Source organism: Pygoscelis adeliae, unplaced genomic scaffold, assembly GCF_000699105.1.
Source record: "Pygoscelis adeliae isolate BGI_AS28 unplaced genomic scaffold, ASM69910v1 Scaffold365, whole genome shotgun sequence".
NCBI classification, from domain to species: domain Eukaryota; kingdom Metazoa; phylum Chordata; class Aves; order Sphenisciformes; family Spheniscidae; genus Pygoscelis; species Pygoscelis adeliae.
The window spans coordinates 226,349-249,588 of record NW_008824783.1 but is presented as its reverse complement, the minus strand read 5'-3'; the positions used below and the strand labels follow the sequence as shown (position 1 = coordinate 249,588).

General features: G+C 45.3%; 1 protein-coding gene across 1 annotated transcript in view; it reads right to left on the bottom strand.

Annotated features, from left to right (window-relative positions):
• The window catches only part of ZNF592 (zinc finger protein 592), a 40,381-nt gene that overhangs the window by 6,935 nt on the left and 10,206 nt on the right, over positions 1 to 23,240 (bottom strand). The window contains exons 3-6 of the mRNA XM_009323849.1: positions 10,120 to 10,298; positions 5,078 to 5,254; positions 4,113 to 4,272; positions 937 to 1,215 (exon numbers count right to left, since the gene is read on the bottom strand). Of these exons, the coding sequence (XP_009322124.1) occupies positions 937 to 1,215; positions 4,113 to 4,272; positions 5,078 to 5,254; positions 10,120 to 10,298 (795 nt within the window). The remainder of the gene's footprint in view (positions 1 to 936; positions 1,216 to 4,112; positions 4,273 to 5,077; positions 5,255 to 10,119; positions 10,299 to 23,240) is intronic.

Here is a 23,240-nt window from a genome sequence, read left to right as displayed (position 1 = left end):
GACTCTGCCCTGTAACTAGCCTCCTCCTTTTCCTACAGTCTTTCATGTAACCTGCATGCATTCCATTTAAAATCTTCTTAGACTTGTTTAATGAATACATATATGTACTGAACTTAAATATTCAGCAAATTTCCTACTTCTATAGAATACAAATGGGAAAATCCAGCATCTCACCCTGCCCCCATCTTCTTCTCTTGATACTTATCAAATGGACAATCCAGCACTCCTCAAGTCAAGCTAGAAGGAATCAAAGACGATGATCCAGATTTCCACAGCCTCTGCTCATGGGACTCAAGAAGGGTGACTCAGTGTATCAAACAAGAAGTCCTGATGCCAAAGTACTAAGGAATCTGGCTGCACACAACATCTTGGCCTATGTTCTGCCAGCGAACAAGGAATTAGCTTGACAGAAGTAGGTCAAGACAACACAAGGCTTGAGCTGGATGAAACCAACAAAACTGAGATTTACAGTTCTTATAATGACAGCTCTGCGCACGGCATGAGTCTGTTCCTCTTCCCCAGTTAGATGTAGTGATATCTACCAAACAATACAACCTCATTTAGAGGAACTGTATGTCCTTCTGTAACTTTCAGTGTAGACAGTTTAGATCAGACTGTTGAACCAGCAACTGGAGAAGACACGACCTTCCATCCACTTACCCAGATGAGCCGAAGAGGAAGCCTGACATTAGATGCAGTGGAAGAAGGAACAGCAAAGATGATGAGGTACGCAGGTTGTAGAGTATACGATCAAGGACAGAAAGTGTGCTTACAACAGGCTACATAATTTTTTTTTTGTTCTGGCCCTGAGCTTACTCCTCAGTGAGCTGGCAAACACATTCTCGGTTTCTTTTTGCCCCAAATATTAACGATTATCAGACTCTTTTGCTAAAAATATCTTGTTACCTAGTTGAAGTGTTTCACCTGAGTCCTTACCCTTCCATGACTCCTCTTCATGTGGGACACATAGGTTTCCCGATCGGGGATCCACTGTGAACATTCCTTGCAAGTCCAACCAGTTCTTCTCAGTCTGGACTTGGATTCGGGATTGTGTCCTTCCATCCTCATGCCCTTCCTCAGCAGAGGGGAGTGGGAAGTCCCATTGGCTACCGACAGCTCCTTTGGTGCGGTATGAACCTGGTTCCTTGATGCCTTCTCAGACTTCTGTCGAAAGTTTGAGAGCTCCTCAGGATTTTGGGGGACTCCATGAACACCCTGGATAACAATAATAATGGAATCACACATAACATTTATATGTAATTCATATTACACACCTTTATTTATAAATAAATAACATTTATTATGTAAATAAATAATTTAAGCTCCCCCCCAAACAGTATGTTGATGTCTTGCTCCTGCATGTCTTCCTATATCCTCTTGAAACCAGCTCTAGTGCTTTCCCCAGCAAGAAATTTTCCCAAGAAACATGAAGCTTCTATTTATGTTTCCTGCGTGACAACAGCAGCTCCTTGGTGCTGCCTGTTTAACATTTTGGATGAGCTCTGAGAACTCTGGTTAAACAGGAAAGATGTAATGGAAGACAAATGTTAATTGTCATTATTTCAAGAGCCTAAGCTCTAAAAACACATTGCTTTGGTAAGCTCTGAATGAAATGTTTGCTGTTATCTTGGGGGCTCCAAAGCCGCTTCATCTTTGCTCAAGGGACAGGAAGAGACAACCTCTCATTTCTCCAATCCTACTTTCCTCAATTCCACAGTGCCTATTGCTATTTACATTTTCAGGGTTCAAAACTTTGCTCTTGACAAATAAAAGCAAGCATAAAGCCAGAAACCAGCCTTTTAAGGAATATGTCTCCAGGCTCTTTGGTTGTTCAACAGGCCAAAATCCAAAGTCCCCCAAAAAGTTATTTTAACAAAGAAAATTGAACATAAGGAAAACAATCCAGAAACGAAGAGCTGTGGGAAAGCAAAGGCAAATAAAATAGCAACATACCAAAGAAACCTCAAGAAGCTCCCCTAGGAACAACAACAGTTCATCCACACAAAAGGATAATTTAGAGGTTTAATTGTGCACAGTAATTAATAATGGGTAAAGTTTCAACACACGAAGGCCCCAGGCCTTTGGAAGTCTTTCTGCGGGTTAGACACCAAACAAACTTCAAAACACAGGGTCTCATCTGAAGACGCCTGTGTGCTTTGCACCTGATCCAGCTGATGTCCACAGAAGCTCTTTCATGCAATGGCAGGGCAACGATAGCTGTCCTCCACAGCACTGCCAGCTATTTAGGGTAACACGAACACTTCACCTTTCTCCCCATCTGGAAATCTCAAGAGTGTTTTATGAGCAAAAAGTACATTAGTACCCATTACTCTATTCCTCCTGTTATTACACCACTGGAGGGAAAAAAAAAAGGAGCACAGAAAAATGAACTGACTTCTCTGCAGAATCAATAACAGGAGCCAGACGTTCTAACTCCTACTCTTACGCTTTAACAACGGAAAGCTGGGAAAGATGAGAAGGCACAAGGTTTCTTTATTTTGCGTGGAGGAGCAAATTAAACAGCACCTCCTATAAACTCTATACTGCATAAAGGAGCGGGCTCTGATAGGAGAGGAGATGGGTTAGTGCAATTACTACCCTGCCACAGCCAAAAAGCCTTCTTCAATTACCATCTCAAAGACCTGTCGATGGCCAAATACAGCCTCATGGCTAAAAGACAGAAGTTTTGTAGTGGGGATGTCAGGGTGCTGGTGTGCAAACTGCTGCAGACAGGTCCCTGGAGGTGGGATTTGCAAATGAGCCGCAACAAGCTGTGTACCTCAACTCAAGCCCGTCTTTTAGCACTGGGGCTGAATGCCTCTTTGAAGGTCCAAGCCTTAATCTCAACTCTATTTTCCTAGCTATAATACAGGAAGATTAGCAATCATCAACTTCACAGGAAGGCTTCAAATTTTAATTCATTGCTGCATGCAAAGCATTTCCAGATTTGCAAGTTAAAGGCATGGGGGAGAGAGCAAAGCAGTAGTTTTGAATGGTTTTTGCTTTTAGGAGTGAACTAACGAATCTTCTTGCTTTTTAAGTGTAAGTATAAACAAAATAAAGTCACTGATTAAAAAAATTATGTCACTTTTTTCCTAATCAAAGGGAAATAAGACTTTGCAAGCTCTTTCTTCAGAATGCCATCAAGAAATCTTCTGAGAGGATTTCCACGGCAATGTTGTTAAGACACTGTACATAGAAACATACTGACTAAGACAACAGAAAAATGCGGCGCTCACACATTCATGGGATAATCAGATCCGCAAGTCCCCACACGCATCCTGCTAGAAACCACCACCAAATGGACAATAACCGGCTTTTCGTATGTATAAAAGAGCGATGAATGATAGCAAGATTATTGCAATGCTTATTGCAATATGAGCCATTACTGAGGGAGGGCAGGTTTGAAGCACTCTCTGGACCACCATTTCCACCAAGTTTTGGGGTTGCACACAACTACCCATTTCAGACCATCTTCTGGAGCAGCCTGAGTGGTGCCGGCGTGGACGCACACAAGGAGGGGTCCCACCTCTGGAAAGCTGGTACCTCCAGGGCAATCACTTCTGCCTCTGTCACTCCCCTCTTGCAGTCTGGTGTGATTCTGCAGGCAAGTGGAGCAGCCAGGGAAGCGGGCCATTAAATGCCATGCAGCCTCTCTCTGAGGCAGCTGCAAGGGGGCCGAAGCTCTCTAGGTGAGCACCCAAAAGAGGGAGATTCAGCTTTCATTACATAAATTGAGTAACACTGTGGGCAGAGAATACTTCTCCCTGTCTCCCAACCAAAGATAAAGCTCCCACCCTGGTTTAATCACTGCCTTGGGTTTAATATAGAATAGTTAAAAATCAAAAAGATTTATCCGTAGAAAACAAGCCTTTGTCATAAGGTTAAATTACATATAGATGAGAGTAACTGCTTGCATTATTACCAACTAACATAAAATGCTCCACTCATGTTTCCAGGAAATACTGTAAATCATTGTAGTCTATTTTTCCACTAATGTATTCCTCAAGAACCTTCCACTTCTTCAACCAATTTCCTCACATAGTTGATGTACACTCTTTGCGAACTCAAAAAATAGGACCTCCTATCAGTAAGTGGTGGGAGTTACTGACCTTAACGTGCTGCATTAACTGCTGTTTCTGCATATACACCAGCTGACATTGTGGGCACTTAAACACACCCACTAACAACTTGTTGGTGTTCTGCTGGAAGTGCTCTTGAAGCAGCTTCTTCTTGTTAAAGACGGTCTCACAAGAGCATTTGTAGATCACCCTGGAACAATTAAAAATGTAAACTCAGTCTCTCTTCGTTAGTTATCTTAAGACAGTGGAAAAAGTTATCTATCTCAGCAACTTCAGAAAGGGATGGGCTTCTGAGGAGCGCTGTGCTCTCAACGTATTGTCAACGCACACCCACGTGGACAACTGAACCATTAACTCAACTGGGAAGAACAACAAAATGCCTCAGGCACATACCACAGCTTTCCAAAAATAAGTTTACTTCTATGCATATGCATAACTACCTACGTGTGTGTGTCGGTAAGTGCAGACAGATGGGAGCAAACTCAAAGTATACTAGCTAGCTACACATTACTTTCAATCCCACCCTTCCACAGTTCCTCCCTTAAACCACACATTTTCAGCGGTAGCTCAAGGCTTGGAGGGGAAAGCTACTGAGTGGAAAAAACAGGAGGTTTCTCTCTAGTGATTTCTGGGGGCAATGCTGCATGGCATAACTCTCCTCTTCCTTTTGGGTGCCAGATGCAGCAGTTACCTGGGAGCCATCTACCAAGAGGTGCCACTCTGGGTCCTGCCGGACAAAGAGGTGACAATTAAGATCTTTTTACGGATGCTCAGCTCTTCCCTGCCCAAACTCCTCTCCTCCTACCTAAGGAGACCGCATTCGTACCAAGGAGAGCACGCTGTGGCTAGGAACGGACCCCCACCAGCAGACAAAGTGGCAGCTCTTCTTCTCATATGAGGACAGAAACCGAAAATAGACAAAAAATTCAGAGGGAAAGGGGGAATCCTGGAGCTACCCAGCAAAGGAGAAGCAGAGATAAAACCAAAATGCTTACTGAGTAGTCTTGTGAGGCTCTGCTGGGTGCTGGCTGGTCATGTGAGCCGTGGTGCTGTCGGCCGACTTGAAGGCCATCGGGCAAAAAGAACACTTGTGGAAGACTTCGCAGTGTTTCTCATGGATGTGCACTTTCAGCATGGCGAGGGTCATGAAGACGACTCCGCAATGGATGCACCTGGGGGATGCAGAAAGAAAGAGCCGAGTTACAGCCACAGTGTTGCTTCCAACACACACGCAGAGCGGCGCAGATGGAGGCAAGCACCAGGCTACGCTGGGTCCTCGTTTAGTTTCTTCAATTCAATAGCAACGTGGAAGAGTGAAGGAGGAATACGGTACAGGAATTCACAGGCTGGGCAGATCTCACAGCTAGATGTTAGCGACAAGCAAACAAGATCTAGAAAAGCAGCCTTCAGAGACTAAAACAACCCAGAAAGAGTAAAGGAAGATGTGGTTTAGCAAAATGACAGCCCTGTATCTGTGAAAGCCAATTCCGCCACAGCTGCAAGTGAAGAACTGAAGTATCTGATTGTTACTGTAAATTGGCAGATGAAGAACTCTCTAAGACTCAATTTGGAGTTTTAGAAAGCAGGCATTCTTTATTGCGGCGCCGGGTGCAAGGTGGAATTTCCACAAATCAAGCACGCCTATGTTGAGATCACCATTACATTTATACACAAAAAATACAAGGTAGTACAATCCCAGTTACAATGATTGGTTAGTGATTTACATATAATTACAATATTGGTTGTCATTCTCTTCTGTTACTACGCTTGCGCAGGGGAAGGGTCTTCACCTGGGCAAGGGTCTTCTTGACCTGTGGGTGTGTTTTTTAGTATTATAATGAAGGCAGTTCACTTCAGGACACCTTAAAAGTAGGTTTTGTTGCCAAGTTGGCCAGCTAGATATCTACCTTGCCAGGTTGTCAAATAACTCATCCTATATACAATAGAACCTAGGGGCTCTGGTTATAGTCTAGAGGGTCCAGAGAATAGGGACTTCAAGCAACACAGCCTCAGATAACAAGTGACACAGCAACCCATACATAACACTAACATAGAGGCTAACTTCTTGAAATCAAGATGGTCTTACAGTTGATTATTTCACAACCAAACATAGAAAGATTCAGTAAAACTTAAGATAATCTTCAACATGATGAGATCTCCAGGTAGCAATAAGCAGCGTAAATACGAGTTAGTCCCCAGTACAAAATAAACAGAAAAAGAATATTCAGCTAGGAAATCTTCAGTAACCCTGTACAATTGCTTCTCATACTCCACTAAGCACTAGAAAATAATGACAGCAGCAGCAAAGATACTGAAAACAGCAACAGAAACACGCAAGGAACTGATTAAGCTCATTAAAATCATTAAGACACAGGTGCTGCCTGGAAAGTGCTTGTCTGGGAGCTGGGGGGATGCTCCGGGAGGAGAGAGAGGAAGAAGCAGAGGTTGCACGTGGAGCCAAAAGAGGCTTCCCTGCTGTGCTCCGAGGGAAGCCACACACCAACACTACAAGGGCACATGAGGATGCAGACACCTGACCTCGCCTGCCTCGGCCACACCAGCTGCGGAGTTTACCATCCCTATAGGAGCACCTACACTGATCCGGGACCAGAGCAGCCTCTCCTAAGAAGATTCAATCAAAATGACTAACGGCACATTTCCGCTTAAGCCAGCGCTGCACGTATGGACTATTACAGCAGAGGAGCTCGGCCAGGCAATCAGGGGGGGCCAACGCTTGTGCTAGTAGGATGCGAGAGACGCATAAGGGATAACTTCCTCTAGCGAGCCTGGAGTTAAGCTGCCTTGTAAATATTTTTCTCCTTCGTTCTGAGGTCTGCCATTTGCCCACGGCGCTATTAGGGTTTGTGCGTTCAGCAGCGCTGCAGCACGGATGCTGCCGTCGCAGATGGACCCCAGCTATCAAGCAACTGGAAGCGTTCCAAGCCCGTATCAAAAACAAACAAGCCACTACATTATCCTTCCCTCCGAACGAGCCTCCCAACAGCGTTTAGGGAACAAGTCCATGCTTTGAAGTTATGCTTCAAAAGATTGTTAGGCAGAAGTCAGCCCAAAGGAGCCAAACCCTCTCCCCCCAAAATATACACAGAAATGCCGTTTTCTTAAATTTGGAGAGGGAAGAGGTGACAACAGCTGGTGTCATCTTTGGGTAAGCATGAAAACATTCTGCTTGGGTAGCTCTGCCTTCAAGCCTGATCCTCATTCACGTGAGATGGGAAGAGAGACTTTCTAGTATAGTAACACCAGGAACCGTGTTATTATGGAAGAATAAATTCCCTAAGCATAAATGGAAGAACAAATGCTAATCCTGACAGTAAGGCCTGGCTGGTACATCCAGGAATATCTGATGGGCTTCTTCCACAAACACTCCCCAAACTAACAAGAGATGGTTCTGCATTAACGCTCAGTTTCGGTAAGTACTTCATTTAGAATTAGGGATGAAATAAGTACTAACTCAGGGTCAAATGATCACAAGTTAATTTCATTTACAGTAAATGGAAGTTTAAACAACAGCCACTTTGTAATCAAGAATCCCAGTGCCAGAAGGACGAAGTTTGATAAAGTAAACTAATTAGCAGAACAAAGTGGATGGAGGATGTCAGAGGCTTGCCATGTAATTTCTGCAAATTGCAAATTCTGCTATCATCTCCCTAGCACGGGGAGGGGGGGGGATAATTTGCAAGAGAAGACTCTCGGATAGCCTCAGGGCAAGGAGGGGTGGCGTACAAGTCTTGGAAAGCATCCTGCGAGAGAAGATAAAGCTACAAGATGTTGTCTTAACCTTCTGAACATTTCCTATGCCGTCACTTTCCAGCCCCTCAACTCTCCAGATGGCACCGAGGAGGAAAACGAGTCCCAGATCAGTGGGGACAGCTGGAAGGTGCTTGGAAAAGGTGGGGAGGTGACACTTGGAGCCAAGTGGAAAGGAGCATTTAGGACAGGCTTGTTGATTTTAATTTTTAACTGCAGAAGACCTTTCTCATTTTCAGTGTAATCACTAGCCAAGACTAAAACCCAAATAAAACAATCTTACTCCAAACTTAATTGAATGCATTGGGGTATTAGCAGAAAATGAGACAGAGTAAGGACTGATCACAAAAACAAAACCAAACTTACGCATCAGAGATTCAAGAAAAACAGGCATATAGTGAGAAGCAGCAAAAGTTGAGCTGGTCCTAGGAAGGATTTAAAAAAACTCCTCAGCTTTTCAGCTCTGCGAGTCACAAAAGTGAAAGAAAAGAAGTAAAGTTGCTACGTGACCATGGGGCAGATGCCGCGGATTATCTAGATATGGTTCTGCAACTAAAATTTATTTCTTCTGTTTTCAACAATGCCAATGACATCAACCCCACAGCAGAGACAGGCAGGATAACAAGGATGGCACAGCCAGAAGTTCACCTGTCTGGTGGACTCAGTTTTCACAGATGAGCTTGAGCAGATGCGAATTAGAGAAGTTAAAGAAATTTAGCTTCTAGAGAAGCTGGGTAAAACTAAAAAATCCATAAAGTATCATTCTTGAGCTCTGTCTTGGTTTAGATCTTCATTAATGTCCGTGGCACAGAAAGCAGATATTTGCTAATGACATCTGTAGACGGATGGAAGCTCTCGTTGCTGACAAGGATTAAGGCATCATAAAGATATTACTGTAATACATCTGGAATGAATAATGTTTTTAAAAAATGCCAGGTCATACACTTAAGAGTCAGGACCAAGCTCTGCCGTACACTGTGAGCCCATCAGTTGGAAATAGAGGAGAAAGGACTTGCACTGGATCACTGCTAAAAGACAGAGCTTCCTATATAATGCAGCTCAGGCCAGTGTAACCCTATGACACATTATTGATCGAGGCATCGATAGATGGGGATGCTGCACAAGCAGCTCAGCGTGATGAAGCTGTGCCTGCATTTGGGCTTCTCAGGTGCCAGCAAAGTCCAAAGAACTGCACCAAACCCGCAGTTAGTTTTCTGACATCTACTCCATTCCCATTTTTCCATCTCGGGGAAAACATTTTTTTTTCCAGCTTTCCTCCTTCTCTCAGATTAACTCATTTTCAAACAGCCCAAGTACCACAGCCATTTAATTTGCAATGGAATTAATTCTTTGTTGTGGGCTGTGCCCTCTCAAATCAGATCCCACATAAAAAACCCTTATCTGTATATAATTAAATTCAGAATTGGTTTGTTATGTGTCTCTTGTCTTCACGGTTGAAAGAAAAAGCCCTTGAAAACCTAAGTGTGATTTCAGAACAAACCACACAGTGGAAGCCTCCTGAATTTGCAGACATCTTAAAAGAACGGCTCCAAGAGCAGAAACTGCCCTATTCATTTTAAATTTCAAAGTATTTAATGGCAATCAGGGAAAAAACAGAACTTAAAAAGGTCACCTAGTCTCATCTCCCAAGCAAATCATCTGTGTCTTAAGAGCTGCGCTAAGGTGATCTAAACATGCCAAGGAGGAAAGGCTTGTAGCGAAAAGTAGTGTCTTTTATTAAAGCAATCAATTTGGTTGGAGAAAAAACAACACACACACATATACACCACTGCATCCAGAACCTTGGGAGCCTTCCTCCATCTGTGTCAGTTCATGAGAAGTGTTTGGAGAGTTCTAGGGGCATACAAGAAAATATTCTATGCCCTTCTCGTGAAGGCACACATCCCTCAGTCCATTATAACTGGCAAAAATACAAGTTCAAACCTTAAAGAGATTTAGAGGATTAAGATCTGCGATCTTTTTTGCTGTAAATATCAATCCTGAGACGCCCGTCTGCAACTTGAAGTCAACACAAGCATCTTTCAGCTTAAAGCTGCCTCAAAATCATTTCTACTCTCAGAAACCTCCTCTTAAATCCATTTAGTGATTCCCCATTTCAAATGAGTTTTGTCATGCAGAAAACCACGCCAGGCCCGGGCTACGTCCTCTTTCGTTTCTGCTGCAAGGAAGACACATTTCCAAAGATCTAAATCCAAGTTTCCCATTCCCTCTTGCTGTCTCAGCACGGACCCTCTGGAGCCGCACAAACCTGAATCCGACTTTGCGGGAGTAATGCAGGCAGTTCTCCTTGACGTGAGTTTGGAAATAGGCAGAGCGGCAGACGGCTCCGCACTCTGGGCAGCAGTACGGAGACTTGTGAGCGTGGATCCTCTGGTGAGCGCAGTAACTGCACTGGTTGGGCAGCATCATCTGGCACACTTGACATGTCTGATGAAAGAAAGGTTACATTTGTTAGTTATTCTCTATTTGTTTTTTCCCCTCTAATTCACCCTAGAAAACTTTCAGGTTTAGAGGAAGCTCCAGCACATTCCTCTAGTATTAACATTAACTCTACAAAGCTCTTCAGCTAGTCTCCTTAGCATCTTTTTCTGCAACAACCCTAACAGCTTCCACAATTAGCCATTCCCAATGACAGTATCCATTCTTAAACCACATCCTCTGTGGTTTATTTCCTTTTTTTCTCCTAAAGAAGGAAAACAAAATCTTTCACCTCTTAGCTCTGAAGATGCTCCTTGGTCACTGCTTTCATTTCCACATTAAGGCACTTGAGAAGGAACGCACTTTTTGCAACAAGGCCCCACCCTGCACCAAAATCACCCCAAAAAAGCAGGAAAACTCCGTTATACCCCAACTTGAAACCCTTACTGCTGAACGTAGTGCAGTCCTGATGTGCAGCAGCCTTCCCCACCAAAACCGCAGTTGTGTCTCTTGCAAAATTTCTTTGGACCAGATGAAATCTGAACTTTCAAAGACCACAAACCACGTGTGCTATGATACCCTTATAGAAACTTCTTGATAACTAGAAATGATGCAAAGACTCTTTCTCTCCCTGTTTCTGCACCCTTTATGAAATCCATTTTTTCCCCTGCACTTAGAAGGGCCACACTTACTAGCAATACAGCTTTGCAGAAGCAGCATCATCATTTACTTGACATGTAAAGTTTTTTATGTGGATGTATCATCCCAGTTTCAACAGCTGCCAAACCTCTGCTCCCTTTCACGGATGTCTCGACTCTCCTGTATTCCTTCAAAGCCCGGGAGCAGCTACTCATCCTCTGTAGGATGCACATTACTTGATGCCTAAGCAGGAGTAGAGCTGGAGAAGATACCAGCCCTCCAGCCTTGAGCCCTCCAGAAGCTCAAACTTTCTTCTGTCATTAATAAACCCATGCAAAATTACTCCTCTGCTCCTAACTCTACCTTAAGACTGAACTACAGCAAGCAGCTAATCAAGGATTATCAAATCACGTAACTTAACTACATCATTTCTTTCGCTATGGTTAAAGAAGGTTACGGGGCTTAACAGATCAGAGATGGTGAGAAGTTGTACCAGACGGTATGTCTACATGGTCAAACAAAGCTTTTAACATAGCATGTGCCCACGCAGACGGACCAAAACAAGTCCTGCAGACTTCACTGCTGGCAACCAGGGTAGAAACATGGGACAGAAGCCCCTAAATCTGACAAAAAAATAAAATAAAATTAAGGGCCAACTCCATTTTCTGTATCGTTGCTATTTCATGCAGCATCTCTGTGATACTCCACTATATAACATCCATCAGGGAACTGTCAAAAACACTGCAGGTAATAGAAAGCATCATTTATAATAAAATGCAAAGCTATGACAAACCTGAAAAGGTGGGGGGAGGGGAGGGGAATAAAAAAATTAGGCTCTTGAAGGAGGAAACTGCAGAAATTGCCAAACACATCAAAAGCCTCGGGCACATGATCTGAGACATGTTGTAACTTAAGTTTAGAGGAGAAAAGGTTTCCCCAAGAAAGAGAGAAACAGGTCTAAGAAACTGTATTGTAGGACCCCCATGCACGCACCCAAATGAAATTCAAATAAACTCAAGAGTATTTCAGCCCTTCCCCAAACGCTGGAAAAGCCCCCTAATTTCAGCAAAGAAAAACAGCGCTACTGAGCCATGGTCTGAGCTGTGAAATATAAATGGGAATGGGAAATAGAAAAGCCCCCAGGACCTCTCTGCGAGGAGCTGAGCGGGACCTTAAATTCTCCAAAGCTCTCTCAAATCTCCAAGTAAGAGCTACAAGAAGAAATTAATGTTCAGGGCAGTTTTATTGTGTTTTATAGCATTTTTTTCTAACTGGGTTTCGATTTGCAATGGGAAATTTAACTTCTTGGCATTGTTAAAGCAGGACTCCTGTTGCTTTGATCTTGCCTAGTATTTAAGACAGACTCAGCACAACCACAAGTTGAAAGTGCCTTTGCCCTTGTAGCTTAATGAGAAGCATTTTCTCTCCAGATTTTGCCTTGTCAAAGCCAATTTAGTTTCGATTTTAAGTCTGCAAAGAGACAGTTTGGGGCTAACCTCTTCCTCCCCAGCATACCATACTCACTGCCCCCAAAGGCACCCGGGCAATCAGTACACGTTAAAAACCTGAATTTGCACTGCTGTGTGTGCTTGTGCTGGATCTAAAATATGACAAAATTGCCCGATATTTAATGGGTTCCATGCCTGGGCACTGCTGCCTGGGGATATGCAGGCTACGGCAGAGGAGCAGCGAGCTCCCGTCACCTCCCTCATTACGTGAAAGGCTCAGCGGGGACTCAAAATATGCTAACGTAGGGCAGAAAAGTTTGGGAGACAGCTAGCAAGAGGCATCAAAACTAGTGGTTATTTTCTTCAGGCTCCGCAAGAGCAGGAAGCCTGCCAGAGAGTGCGTACACACGATATGGGAATAAAAAGCAAGGCTCAGCGAGGATAAGGCTAAATGAATTTATTGTGTCTGCAGACACTGGGGAAGAAGCTGGAAGGATTCCCATGGTGACACCACGCTCTGCAGGGGGGGGACAAAAAAACCAGCCCAAGCCTCCGAGTTCAGATTGTCTCGTGGAAGAGACAAGAAGTTAGGGAGTAAACAGACAAAACGAAGAGCAGTGAGTCACAAGGATAAATCAGTAAGAATAAAGAAAACTGTCATCTTTAACCAGCATTACTTCTGTACTTGGGAAAAGTCAACGCAGCTTCTCCCTTCCTGCCTCACGAACCCACCTGAGCTCTCCAGAGGAGTCAACAACCATGTGGGTAAGGAAGATCTGACCTGCAGATGGGTCAGGCTATCTGGATTTCCAAAATGGTTTTGCAACACCCTTCACTAAAGGATTTTAAGGAAACAAAGCTGCTGCGGCATAAGAGAGGAAGGTTTTTGCATGGATAAATAAGTAGAAGAAAGGAGTAAAAAGTCGGTTCTTTGATGGAGGAAGGTCCCCGGGAAGTTCTGCTGGGATTTGGGCCCTTCAAAATAGTCTCAAAGTATCTGGGAAAGGGAAACGAGCAGCGAAAACAGCAGACTGATGATCATAACCCGGTAACTCAGCATGTTACAGATAAGGGCTGACCACGAAGAACTGCAAAAAGACCATACAGGACTGAGTGACTGGGTGGTAACACGGCAGGTTATATTTGTCTACTGAATCAATCAAGGAATACAGTAGAGCTGAAAAAGGTTCAATGGATGGAAAAAATTATAACCAGCATCTTTATGCTCATGCTCATCCTTTTCTTAACAGGAGGCCAGAAGTCCTGCCCAAGGTTATTGAGGAGGGTCCGCTCATCCATTTTACGCCAGGAGCTGCTGTGTTTATCAGGAGCAAATGGGCAGCCGCGTGTGGGCTCCCCCACCGAAGGCTTCATCTTGGAGACGGAGTGGCTTTTTCTTTTGCAACTCTTCTGCTTTGTATGAGAAATTGCAACTTGGTTCCAGATGTCACATTTTTATCTCTCTCCTAGTTTTCCACGACTTTTCAAAGAAGTCTGGCAGCAATTTGAGACGTTCATTAGTCAGTTATTTCTGAAGTATGTTACCAGGATATGATTTTGAGTTGTGTAATGTCTGTGTTTTTCATATACTCCCATAACCTACACTTTAATCAAGAGTTATTTATTACAAGTTTTAATTCCAGTTTGCCTGCCACATCTCATTTGGGCTTTTCTTCCAGAAGTCACATTCACACACACACGTACACACAAAAACGCTCAGAAGCTCAGCCATTTCAGAACACTTGATTTTATTTCCATTTTTACTTATTAGCTTCTTCAGAAGGGGAAAAAAATTAAAATACTCACTGAAGTAGAGTGAAGGTTGAAAAAACATACCACTCCAAAAATATTCGTCTATTAAACCCAACCCTGTGGCCACAGAGGTGTTGGCAAATCAAGAAATTTATAGTTAACACACAGTTTTGCTCTGGAAAGTGCCTGTGTAGAGGCAGCACCGTTAACCTTTCTGTTTCATTGAAAGGATTTTACTACACAACTCAGCGTCAAATTTGATCCAGTCACGAGCCTGTTTTCTTCTAATCGCCGGTGCTGCAAAGCACCCTGGATCAGACACTCTGAGCAAGCTCCCATGTTCTCACACAGGTGTCACTGCAAAATTCCTGTGGCCAGTTTTCTCGCCCAGATGAAGCCTGTGAGCAGTGAGGGCACGATCCCCATCAACGCACCAATGACAGGTGAACTCGGGGCACAAAACTCTTTGCTTTCACTTATTCCCAATGCATAAACAGAAAGGGAACTGGTTTCAGCACAAGCAAAGAAACTTTACATCAGTTTTAGAGTCTCTGCTGTTATAGAGAGTTAAGCGATGTTGATTAAGTCCACGCCTATTTAAGAGATGCCCCCATACTACAAGGGTCCTCCTTGATATGATCATCATGTAGCTTCAGCTAAAAACACGGGGCGGCACCGACCCTAAGGCATGGGATCAGGGCTATGAAAGAGGAAAAGATTCATAAGCCTAACGGTCTCTAAATTAAAAAAAAATATATATATATTTTAAGGACTCAAAGTGAAACAGTTAGAGGGGAACAGAAATTACATTTTCAGAATGCAAATGTTTTAAAGAGCGCTTGTCCTTTACATATTCAAACCAAAAATCCCCCACCAGCGGTGCCCCAAAGCCCTGGTTCTTCCCAAATCCAGCCTTTTGTGAGCTTTGATTTTTTTACTTTAGGCAGAGCTGCAGGGGCAGCTGATACTTCTGGCAGCTGAGGGATCACAGCCAGTTAGAGATTAACAGGATGCTTCCTCTATAAAAAAAATTAGCAGCGAATTACTGCTTAAAGTTAACCTTTAACTTCACATTAGCTTTCACTTACTGCCTCACTGGGATAAATGCCAGCAACCTGCATCTTTCAGTGTAGATGCTCCAGTGTGTAGCAGCGTGCTGTGCTGGCTCTGGCAGCACAGCTGGTCTCAACACCTTCATCTCTGCAACTCCGCGCTCCCCTTCCCCACCTCCCACCGGTACGACTGTTTGCTGTGCCATGCTACAGTCAAGATCCAGATGCTTGGAGGATTATTTTTGACTTGGTTTATTTCAACAATCTGGTTTACAATGTTGCTACGCAAAATTTTACCAACGTGAGCAGAAATGGTGAGCGGAAGATTTCTTTTGCTGTCATCACAATAACTAAACTATACTCCTCCCCAGGCGCTCCTTAAATGAATAGGCATCGTTGCATTAGCATGTTCAATTTATAGATTAAAAAAACCCTACAACAGAAACTCAAGATTATTAATTTTAAGAAGAAAAATCTAGAACCAATTGATACTCTAAACCAGCGCATTCAAGTTTCAGTGACAGAACACGTGTCAAGTCCAGTCCTAATGTAGACGGTTTATCCTAATTAGCTCATATACACTCTTACATTGTCATACCCAAGCACAGCAAAGATACTTTTATTTCCTTGGTTATAGTTGCCTATTTTAAGAGCTAATGCCACTGAGGGAGTCTGCTTGACCTTCAGCCTAAAGGACATGACGACAAGACATCCTTCAACTCAAAACTTCTTCCATCCATCCTCTCTGCTGCTACCTCCAGCTTACTCCCCCTCTCCACCTCACGTTTATTCATCCTCAGCCTCATTGTTGCATCCCACCTCCTCCTGTCGACCTTGTTCACTCTCATTTATATTCCTGCACCTCCGCTCACTGCCCAACACTCCCAAACCTAGTGTCCTCCTCAGACCTTCACCAAAACCGACTCCTACACACACATCTAAATCATCCCAAGACACCAGGGTGCTTAAGCCACAATAAAATAAGGCATTCAACTAAAACCTTATTCCCTGGAAATCAAGGCTGTTCGATAAACACAAAATACATTTTTGTGTATGTGGAAAAATCCCTGGTTAAAGCTGGGTCAGTGTAGACCCAGAAACTTGACAGTTTTAGGAAACAAAGTGGAATTGCAATGGAAAAAAACCACTAGTATCACAGATCTTAGACAATGTTGCATCAAATAAGCTTAATTCTAAGTTTTTTCAGTCTGTAGCTCTTTTCTCTTTATGATCTCAGCTGTAATTTCAAGAATTTCAGTTTCTGCATCTTTTCTTCTGACCCACTGTATTGGGTTTACGTGGCAAGGAGGGGGCTGCAGGGGTGGCTTCTGTGAGAAGACACCAGAAGCTGCCCCCATGTTGGACAGAGCCAGCTCCAGCCAGCTCCAAGATGGACCTGTCGCTGGCCAAAGCTGAGCCCATCAGCGACGGTGGTAGCGCCTCTGTGATAACATATTTAAGAAAGGGTAAAAAACGCTGCGCAACAGCAGCTGGGAGAGAGAAGATGTGAGAGAGACAGCCCTGCAGACACCAGGGTCGGTGAAGAAGGAGGGGGAGGAGGTGCTCCAGGCGCCGGAGCAGAGATTCCCCTGCAGCCCGTGGTGAAGAGCATGGTGAGGCAGGCTGTCCCCCTGCAGCCCACAGAGGTCCATGGTGGAGCAGACATCCACCTGCAGCCCACGGAGGACCCCGCACCGGAGGAGGTGGATGTGCCCAAAGGAGGCTGTGACCCCGTGGAGAGTCCAAGCTGGAGGAGGCTCCTGGCAGGAGCTGCAGCCCAGGGAGAGGAGCCCACACTGGAGCAGGTCTTCTGGCGGGACTTGTGACCCCGTGGGGGACCCACGCTGGAGCAGTCTGTTCCTGAAGGACTGCACCCCGTGGAAAGGACCCCTGCTGGAGCAGGTCCTGAAGAACTGCAGCCCGTGGGAAGGACCCACGCTGGAGAAGCTAGTGGAGGACCGTCTCCCATGGGTGGGACTCCACACTGGAGCAGGGGAAGAGAGTGAGGAGGAAGGAGCGGCAGAGACAACGTGTGATGAAGTGATCACAACCCCCATTCCCTATCCCCCTGTGCTCCTCGGTGGGAGGAGGTGGAGAAATCGGGAGTGAAGTTGAACCTGGGAAGAAGGGAGGGGTGGAGGAAGATTATTTTAGTTCTGTTTTTATTTCTCACTATCCTGGTTTGCTACAATTAGTTCACAACAAAGTAGCTTCCCCAAGTCAAATCAGTTTTGCCCTTGATGGTAATTGGTAAATGATCTCTCTGTCCTTATCTCAACCCACAAGCTTTTTGTCATATTTTCTCCCCTGGGCCTATTGGGAAGGGGGAGTGATAGAGCAGCTGGGTGGGCACCTGGCAGCCAGCCAAGGTCAACCCACCAACAAACCACTGTCTCTTGCATTGCAACTTGAAATCTGAACTCCCAGTTGCTAAAACGATCACTTACTGGATTACACAGAGATTTCACATCCCCACTTTCAAGTCACCAGTATAATCCCTGAGGCTACACAGCACATGTCCCCTTTCCTTTCTTATGATGGCAACATTAAAGCCCTCTGCTCTTCCCTCCACCCTGCAGAGCTGATTTCTGCCCATCCATCAGTGGTGATGCCCATCTCGCAGCCTCCCAACTCTGCTTCTTTCTTCTCACCTTGCACTTCTTTGTGCCTTGCATCCCATCAAAGACAGTACCACAGCTGTTCAAATGCCATTTTTGCTATGATCTTCACCAATCACTTTGCCTTTTCACTGATTCCCTTCTTACTTGACCAATCATTTATTTGCTAATCCCAATTAAAAGATTTCAGCTCCTGCTCCAGAAGGAAGATATACAGTAAACCCCTCCACTCACCCCTTCCAACAGCCTCTCTCAGGCCCCATCATTACCAGTGGGTTCTTGCTTCCTGGGATTTCATGACTGGTTTATGCCAATCTAATGAGTGCCTGCCACCCAAAGGGGCAGTCACAGAATGGCTGAGGTTGGAAAGGGCCTCCAGAGGTCACCTGGTCCAACTCCTCTGCTCAAGCAGGACATCCTAGAGTCAGTTGCCCAGGAACATGACCAGACTGCTTTTGAACACCTCCAAGGATGGAGACTCTACAGCCTTCTTGGACAACCTGTGCCAGCGCTCGGTCAACCTTACAGTGAAAAAGTGTTTCCTTATGTTCAGAGGGAACCTCCTATGTTTCAGTTTGTGCCTATTGCCTCTGGTCCTGCCACTGAGCACCACTGGAAAGAGCCTGGCTCCATCTTCTTTACTCCCCCCATCAGGTGTTGATACACATTGATAAGATCACCCTGAGCCTTCTCTTCTCCAGGATGAACAGTCCCAGCTTTCTCAGCCTTTCCTCATATGTGAGGTGGTCCAACTCCTTTGTCATCTTTGTGGCCCTTTGCTGGACTCTCTCCAGTATGTCCATGTCTCTCTTGTACTGGGGAACCCAGCAATGGACACAGCTCTCCAGCTGTGGCCTCACCAGTGCTGAATAGAGGGGAAGGATCACCTGCTGGCAATGCTCCTCCTAATGCAGCCAGGACACCGTTGGTCTTCCTTGCAGCAAGGGCATATTGCTGGCTCATGGTCAGCTTGCTGTCCACCAGGACCGCCAGGGCCTTTTCTGCAAATCTGCTTTCCAGCAGGGTGGTCCCCAGCATATATTGGTGCAATGGGGTTGTTCCTCCCCATGGGAAGGACTTCACACTTCTCCTTGTTAAACTTTATGTGGTTCCTGTTGACCCATTTCTCCAGCCTGCCAAGGTCACTCTGGGTGTCAGCACGACCCTCTGTCTTATCAGCCAGATTTGTGTCATCTACAAACTCACTGAGGGTACACTCTGCCCCATCATCCAGATCATCAATGAAGATATCGAATGGGACTGCACCCAGTATTGACCCCTGGGGTACACCACTAGTTACTGGCCTCCAACTAGACTTCCCACCACTGATCACCACCCTCTGGGCCCGACCATTCAGCCAGTTTTCAATCCACCTCACTGTCTGCTCATCCAGCCCATACTTCATCAGCTTCTCTATGAGGATCCTATGGAAGACAGCATCAAAAGCCTTACCGAAGTCAAGGTAGACAATATCCACTGCTCTCTCCTCATCTACCAAGGCAATCCTTTCATCATAGAAGGTTATTGGCTTGGTCAAGCATGACCTCCCCTTGGTGATCCATCCTGATCACCTTCATGTTCTTCAAGTGCCTGGAAATGGTTCCCAGGATTAGCTGCATCACCACCTCCCCAGGGAACAAGGTGAAGCTGAGCAGCCTGTACTTCCCTGGATCTTCCTTCTTGCCCTGTCAAAGATAGGAGTGACATTTGCTTTTCTACAGTCCTCAGGTACCTAATCACCACAATCATTCAAAGATTATCAAGAGTGGCCTCACTGCCAGCTCCCTCTGCATTCATGGCTGCATCTCATCAGGACCCATGGACTTGTATATATCCAGTTTAAGTATTCCCTGACCTGATCTTCTTCCACCAAGCACACATCTTCTTGCTCCAGACCTTCCTCCTGGTCTCCAAGTCCTTAGATTCCTGAAGGCTGGTCTTGCTAGTGAAGACTGAGGTGAAGAAGGTGTTCAGTACCTCAGCCTCTTCCATGTCCTGTGTCACCAGGTCCCCCACCCCATTCAGCAGTGGGCCCACATTTTCCTTAGTCCTTCCTTTGCTGCTTATCTACTTTAAAGAACCCTTCTTGTTGCCTTTGAAATCCTCCATCAGATTCAATTCCAGGTAGTCTTTGGCTTTCCTACATCATCCCTGCATACTCACATAGTGCCTCCACATTCCTCCCAGGTTACTTGTCCCTGTGTCCACCTTCTGTACACTCCCTTTTTAAGTCTGAGTTTTGCCAAGAGCTCCTTGTTCATCCATGCAGGCATTGTGGCATTTTTGCATCACTTGCTGTTTGTTGGGATGGACCGCACTTGAGCCTGAAGGTAGCCCTTTAATATCAACCTCCTTTCTTGGACTTCTCTTCCCTCCAGGGCCTTATGCCATGGGACTGCTTCAAGCAGATCCCTAAGGAGGCCAAAGTCTACTCTCCTGAAGTCCAGTGTTGTGATCTTGATTTTTGTCCTCAAGACCCTGAATACCATCTCATGGCCGCTGCAGCCAAGGCTGCCTTTGGCCTTCACATCCCCAGTGAGCCCTTCCTTGTTGGTGAGTACGAGGTCCAGCAAAGCACCTCTCCTCATTGGCTTCCCTATCACTTGGCTCAGGAAGTTGTCACTGATGCTCTCCAGGAACCTCCTGGACTGTTTACATCCTGCTGGGTTATCCCACTAGCATGTATCAGGGTGGTTGAAGTCCCCCAGGAGGACCAGGGTCTGTGAATGTGAGGCTGCTTCCAGCTGTCTGTAGGCAGCCTCATCCACTTGTTCTTCCCGGTCAGGTGGCCTATAGCAGACATCCACTACAACGTCACCCATACTGGTCTGCTCTTTAATCCCAACCCATAAGCTCTCAGTTGGCTGCTCACCCGTCCCCAGGCAGAGCTCCAGGCACCCCAGCTGCTGCCTCACATAAAGGACAACTCCCCCCCTCATCTTCCCGGCCTGTCCTTCCTAAAGAGCCTGTGTCCCTTCATCACAACACTCCAGTCACGCAAGCTGTCCCACCACCTCTCTGTGATGCCAACAAGATAGGAGCCCTGCAACTGCACACAGATCTCCAGGGCTCTCACGCCCCTCCTCATCGCCCCCAGAGCCCTGCAGTCACTTTTGATATTCTCCAGGTTGCCCTTGGCAGCACCATCAGTGCCCACATGGAAGAAGAGCAGGGGAGCAGGAGCCTTCCTCTTGGTGCCAGAGGACATCAGCTTCCAGCCTCAGTTTCCATCCTACCTGAAACAGACTCTGCCTTTGTCTCCAGTTGTCCCCTCCTTCTTGCTCTTAGCCATGTCTTGGCCCCCAGTTTGCACCCATGCTCATTCTCCTCTTCCCCCAAGCTGGTCTCAGGATCTCAGGTCTCCCCAGGGGGCTACAGGATCACCAAGCACCGAGGGGCGGGGGGGGAAGGAAGGAAGGAGGAGAGGGTGGGATTGTCACCTTGTGTGGCAGCGGATCACACACTGATTTAAGCAGACCATGGAGCCACACCCTAGCTTTTCTTCCTCCCTAGCCTCTCTTCCTCCTCATCCCAATGCTCTGTTTTGGCCTCAGGGTACACGCTCTCGCTCCTATCCTGCCACTCATCTCTTTGTCTGCGCTCCCAGCGGTCCCTGCCTGGAGCTCCATTCCCTCAACATGCTTTCATCCTAACATCCTCCATCCCTTTGCTTCTACAAAATCCAGAGGGAAAATTTCCCTATAAAACAAAATCCGTCCTCGTTAGTACCTAAGGACTGCATTAATCACCCTTGGTTTGGGAGAGGGAGAAAGCTTTATGGGGCCAAGGGAATTTTTGTTGATTTTCAATCCTCTTGTTTTCTAAACTAAAACATGAACATGCGGGGGGGGGGGGGGGAAGGAAGAGAAAAATAGCAAAGATATGGCTGCTGTCTTTCTTGCTTGCTACTTTGCTGCTGGGAAATTACCAGTGCAGCATGTGGTCCTACTAGCTTCTGGCAAGTTTTAGCCAATAAATTATAAAGCATTGATTTAAGAGGGGGAAGGAAGAAGAAAAAGAAAAGGCAGCAATAAAATTGCTCTTAAATAACTCCAGTGTAGGTGGTGCGTAAACAGGATACGTCACGACTCACTGAAAAATTCTTATTGGACAAATAAAGGGTGACAGAAGAAGAAAAAGAGGGGGGAGAACAAAAGCACAAAGGTGCAAGAAAATTCAGAGGTCCTTAGTTTACATTTTGTACTTTACTCAAGTTCCTAGCTACCTCGCTGGATTTTGGGTGGTCAAGTCAAAAAAGCAAAAAAAAAAGTATGAAACATCTCTGGTTACCAGTAGATGGACAATTATGCCCAAGAGGGTCAGGAAGTACTTTGAATTCTTGCACATGTTATTGTGCACTGGTCTGTCCTTGCCAAAAAAACAAATAAGCTCTGTCTCAAAACCAGTTTGTGTCTTTTGTTCATTACTTCTGCAGCAAACCTCTTCCAGAATTCACTCCTCTGATGATTACAGACCGTCCTCTAATTTTCTGTGCAAATCTATTTCAGTCTGTTCTTGCATCATTGTTGCCCCTAAATTAAAAAAAAACTCTTTTCTATAAACATCACACCAGATACAGTGTCCTCTGTATCCATGCTCACTCTTAAGGAAAAGCATATCTAAATGAAGGCACCAGGAGCTCCAGGGGTTTTGTTCATCTCCTGTAATTTGAGTCCAGCCCTGAAAAGGCTACAGAAAAACTGTCTGATGCTGATGAACTTCCCAGGGCGATCCCTGCAAGTACAGGAAGCACTTCTTTTTTGCAGATTTAGCTTCTGGTGGGGAAAAAAAAGTGCCACAACCCTCACTTTCATACTGTGTCTACTACAGTCCTGAAGGAGACCGACCCTAATTTACCAGGTCTTTGCCAAGCTAAACTCAAAGGTTTTTTAATTTCCCCTCAAGAAAGCATCTTTCCCCTTCTCTGGTCATTCTTCCCTCACTTATTCCAGTTTATCCCTGATAAACAAAACAATACACTCTTCTCCAGCTAGGTTATTTCCAGCAGCGACAGGGAGTACTAACGCAACCCTGACTGGTACTGCAGGTTACCATAAATTCCCTGCACAACTGCCATCTTGGTCATTCAGAGTCTTCTCATGACCAAATACACGCATCCTGCTTTTCAATTGCTTCATCCCATTCCTACTCGATCTTCAAGATCATCTAGGTCCTCCTGTAAGATATTCCCAATTTTCCATGATTTCTTACTCTGTTGGTTCAGCAAATTTTATCTACACATTCATGTTCCAAGGTCCTTAATACAAATATTAACTGCAGATGTATCCTAAAGCCATCCCTCGGAAGTCTTACAAGCAACCTGTCCCCAGCTGCTGTTACCTCCCTTTTACCTGATTCTGCTCCAACCTCATAATTCAACTTCTTCAGTACAGCCGCTCCTCACGTGGCACTCTACCAATCATCCCACTGAACATCAAGAAG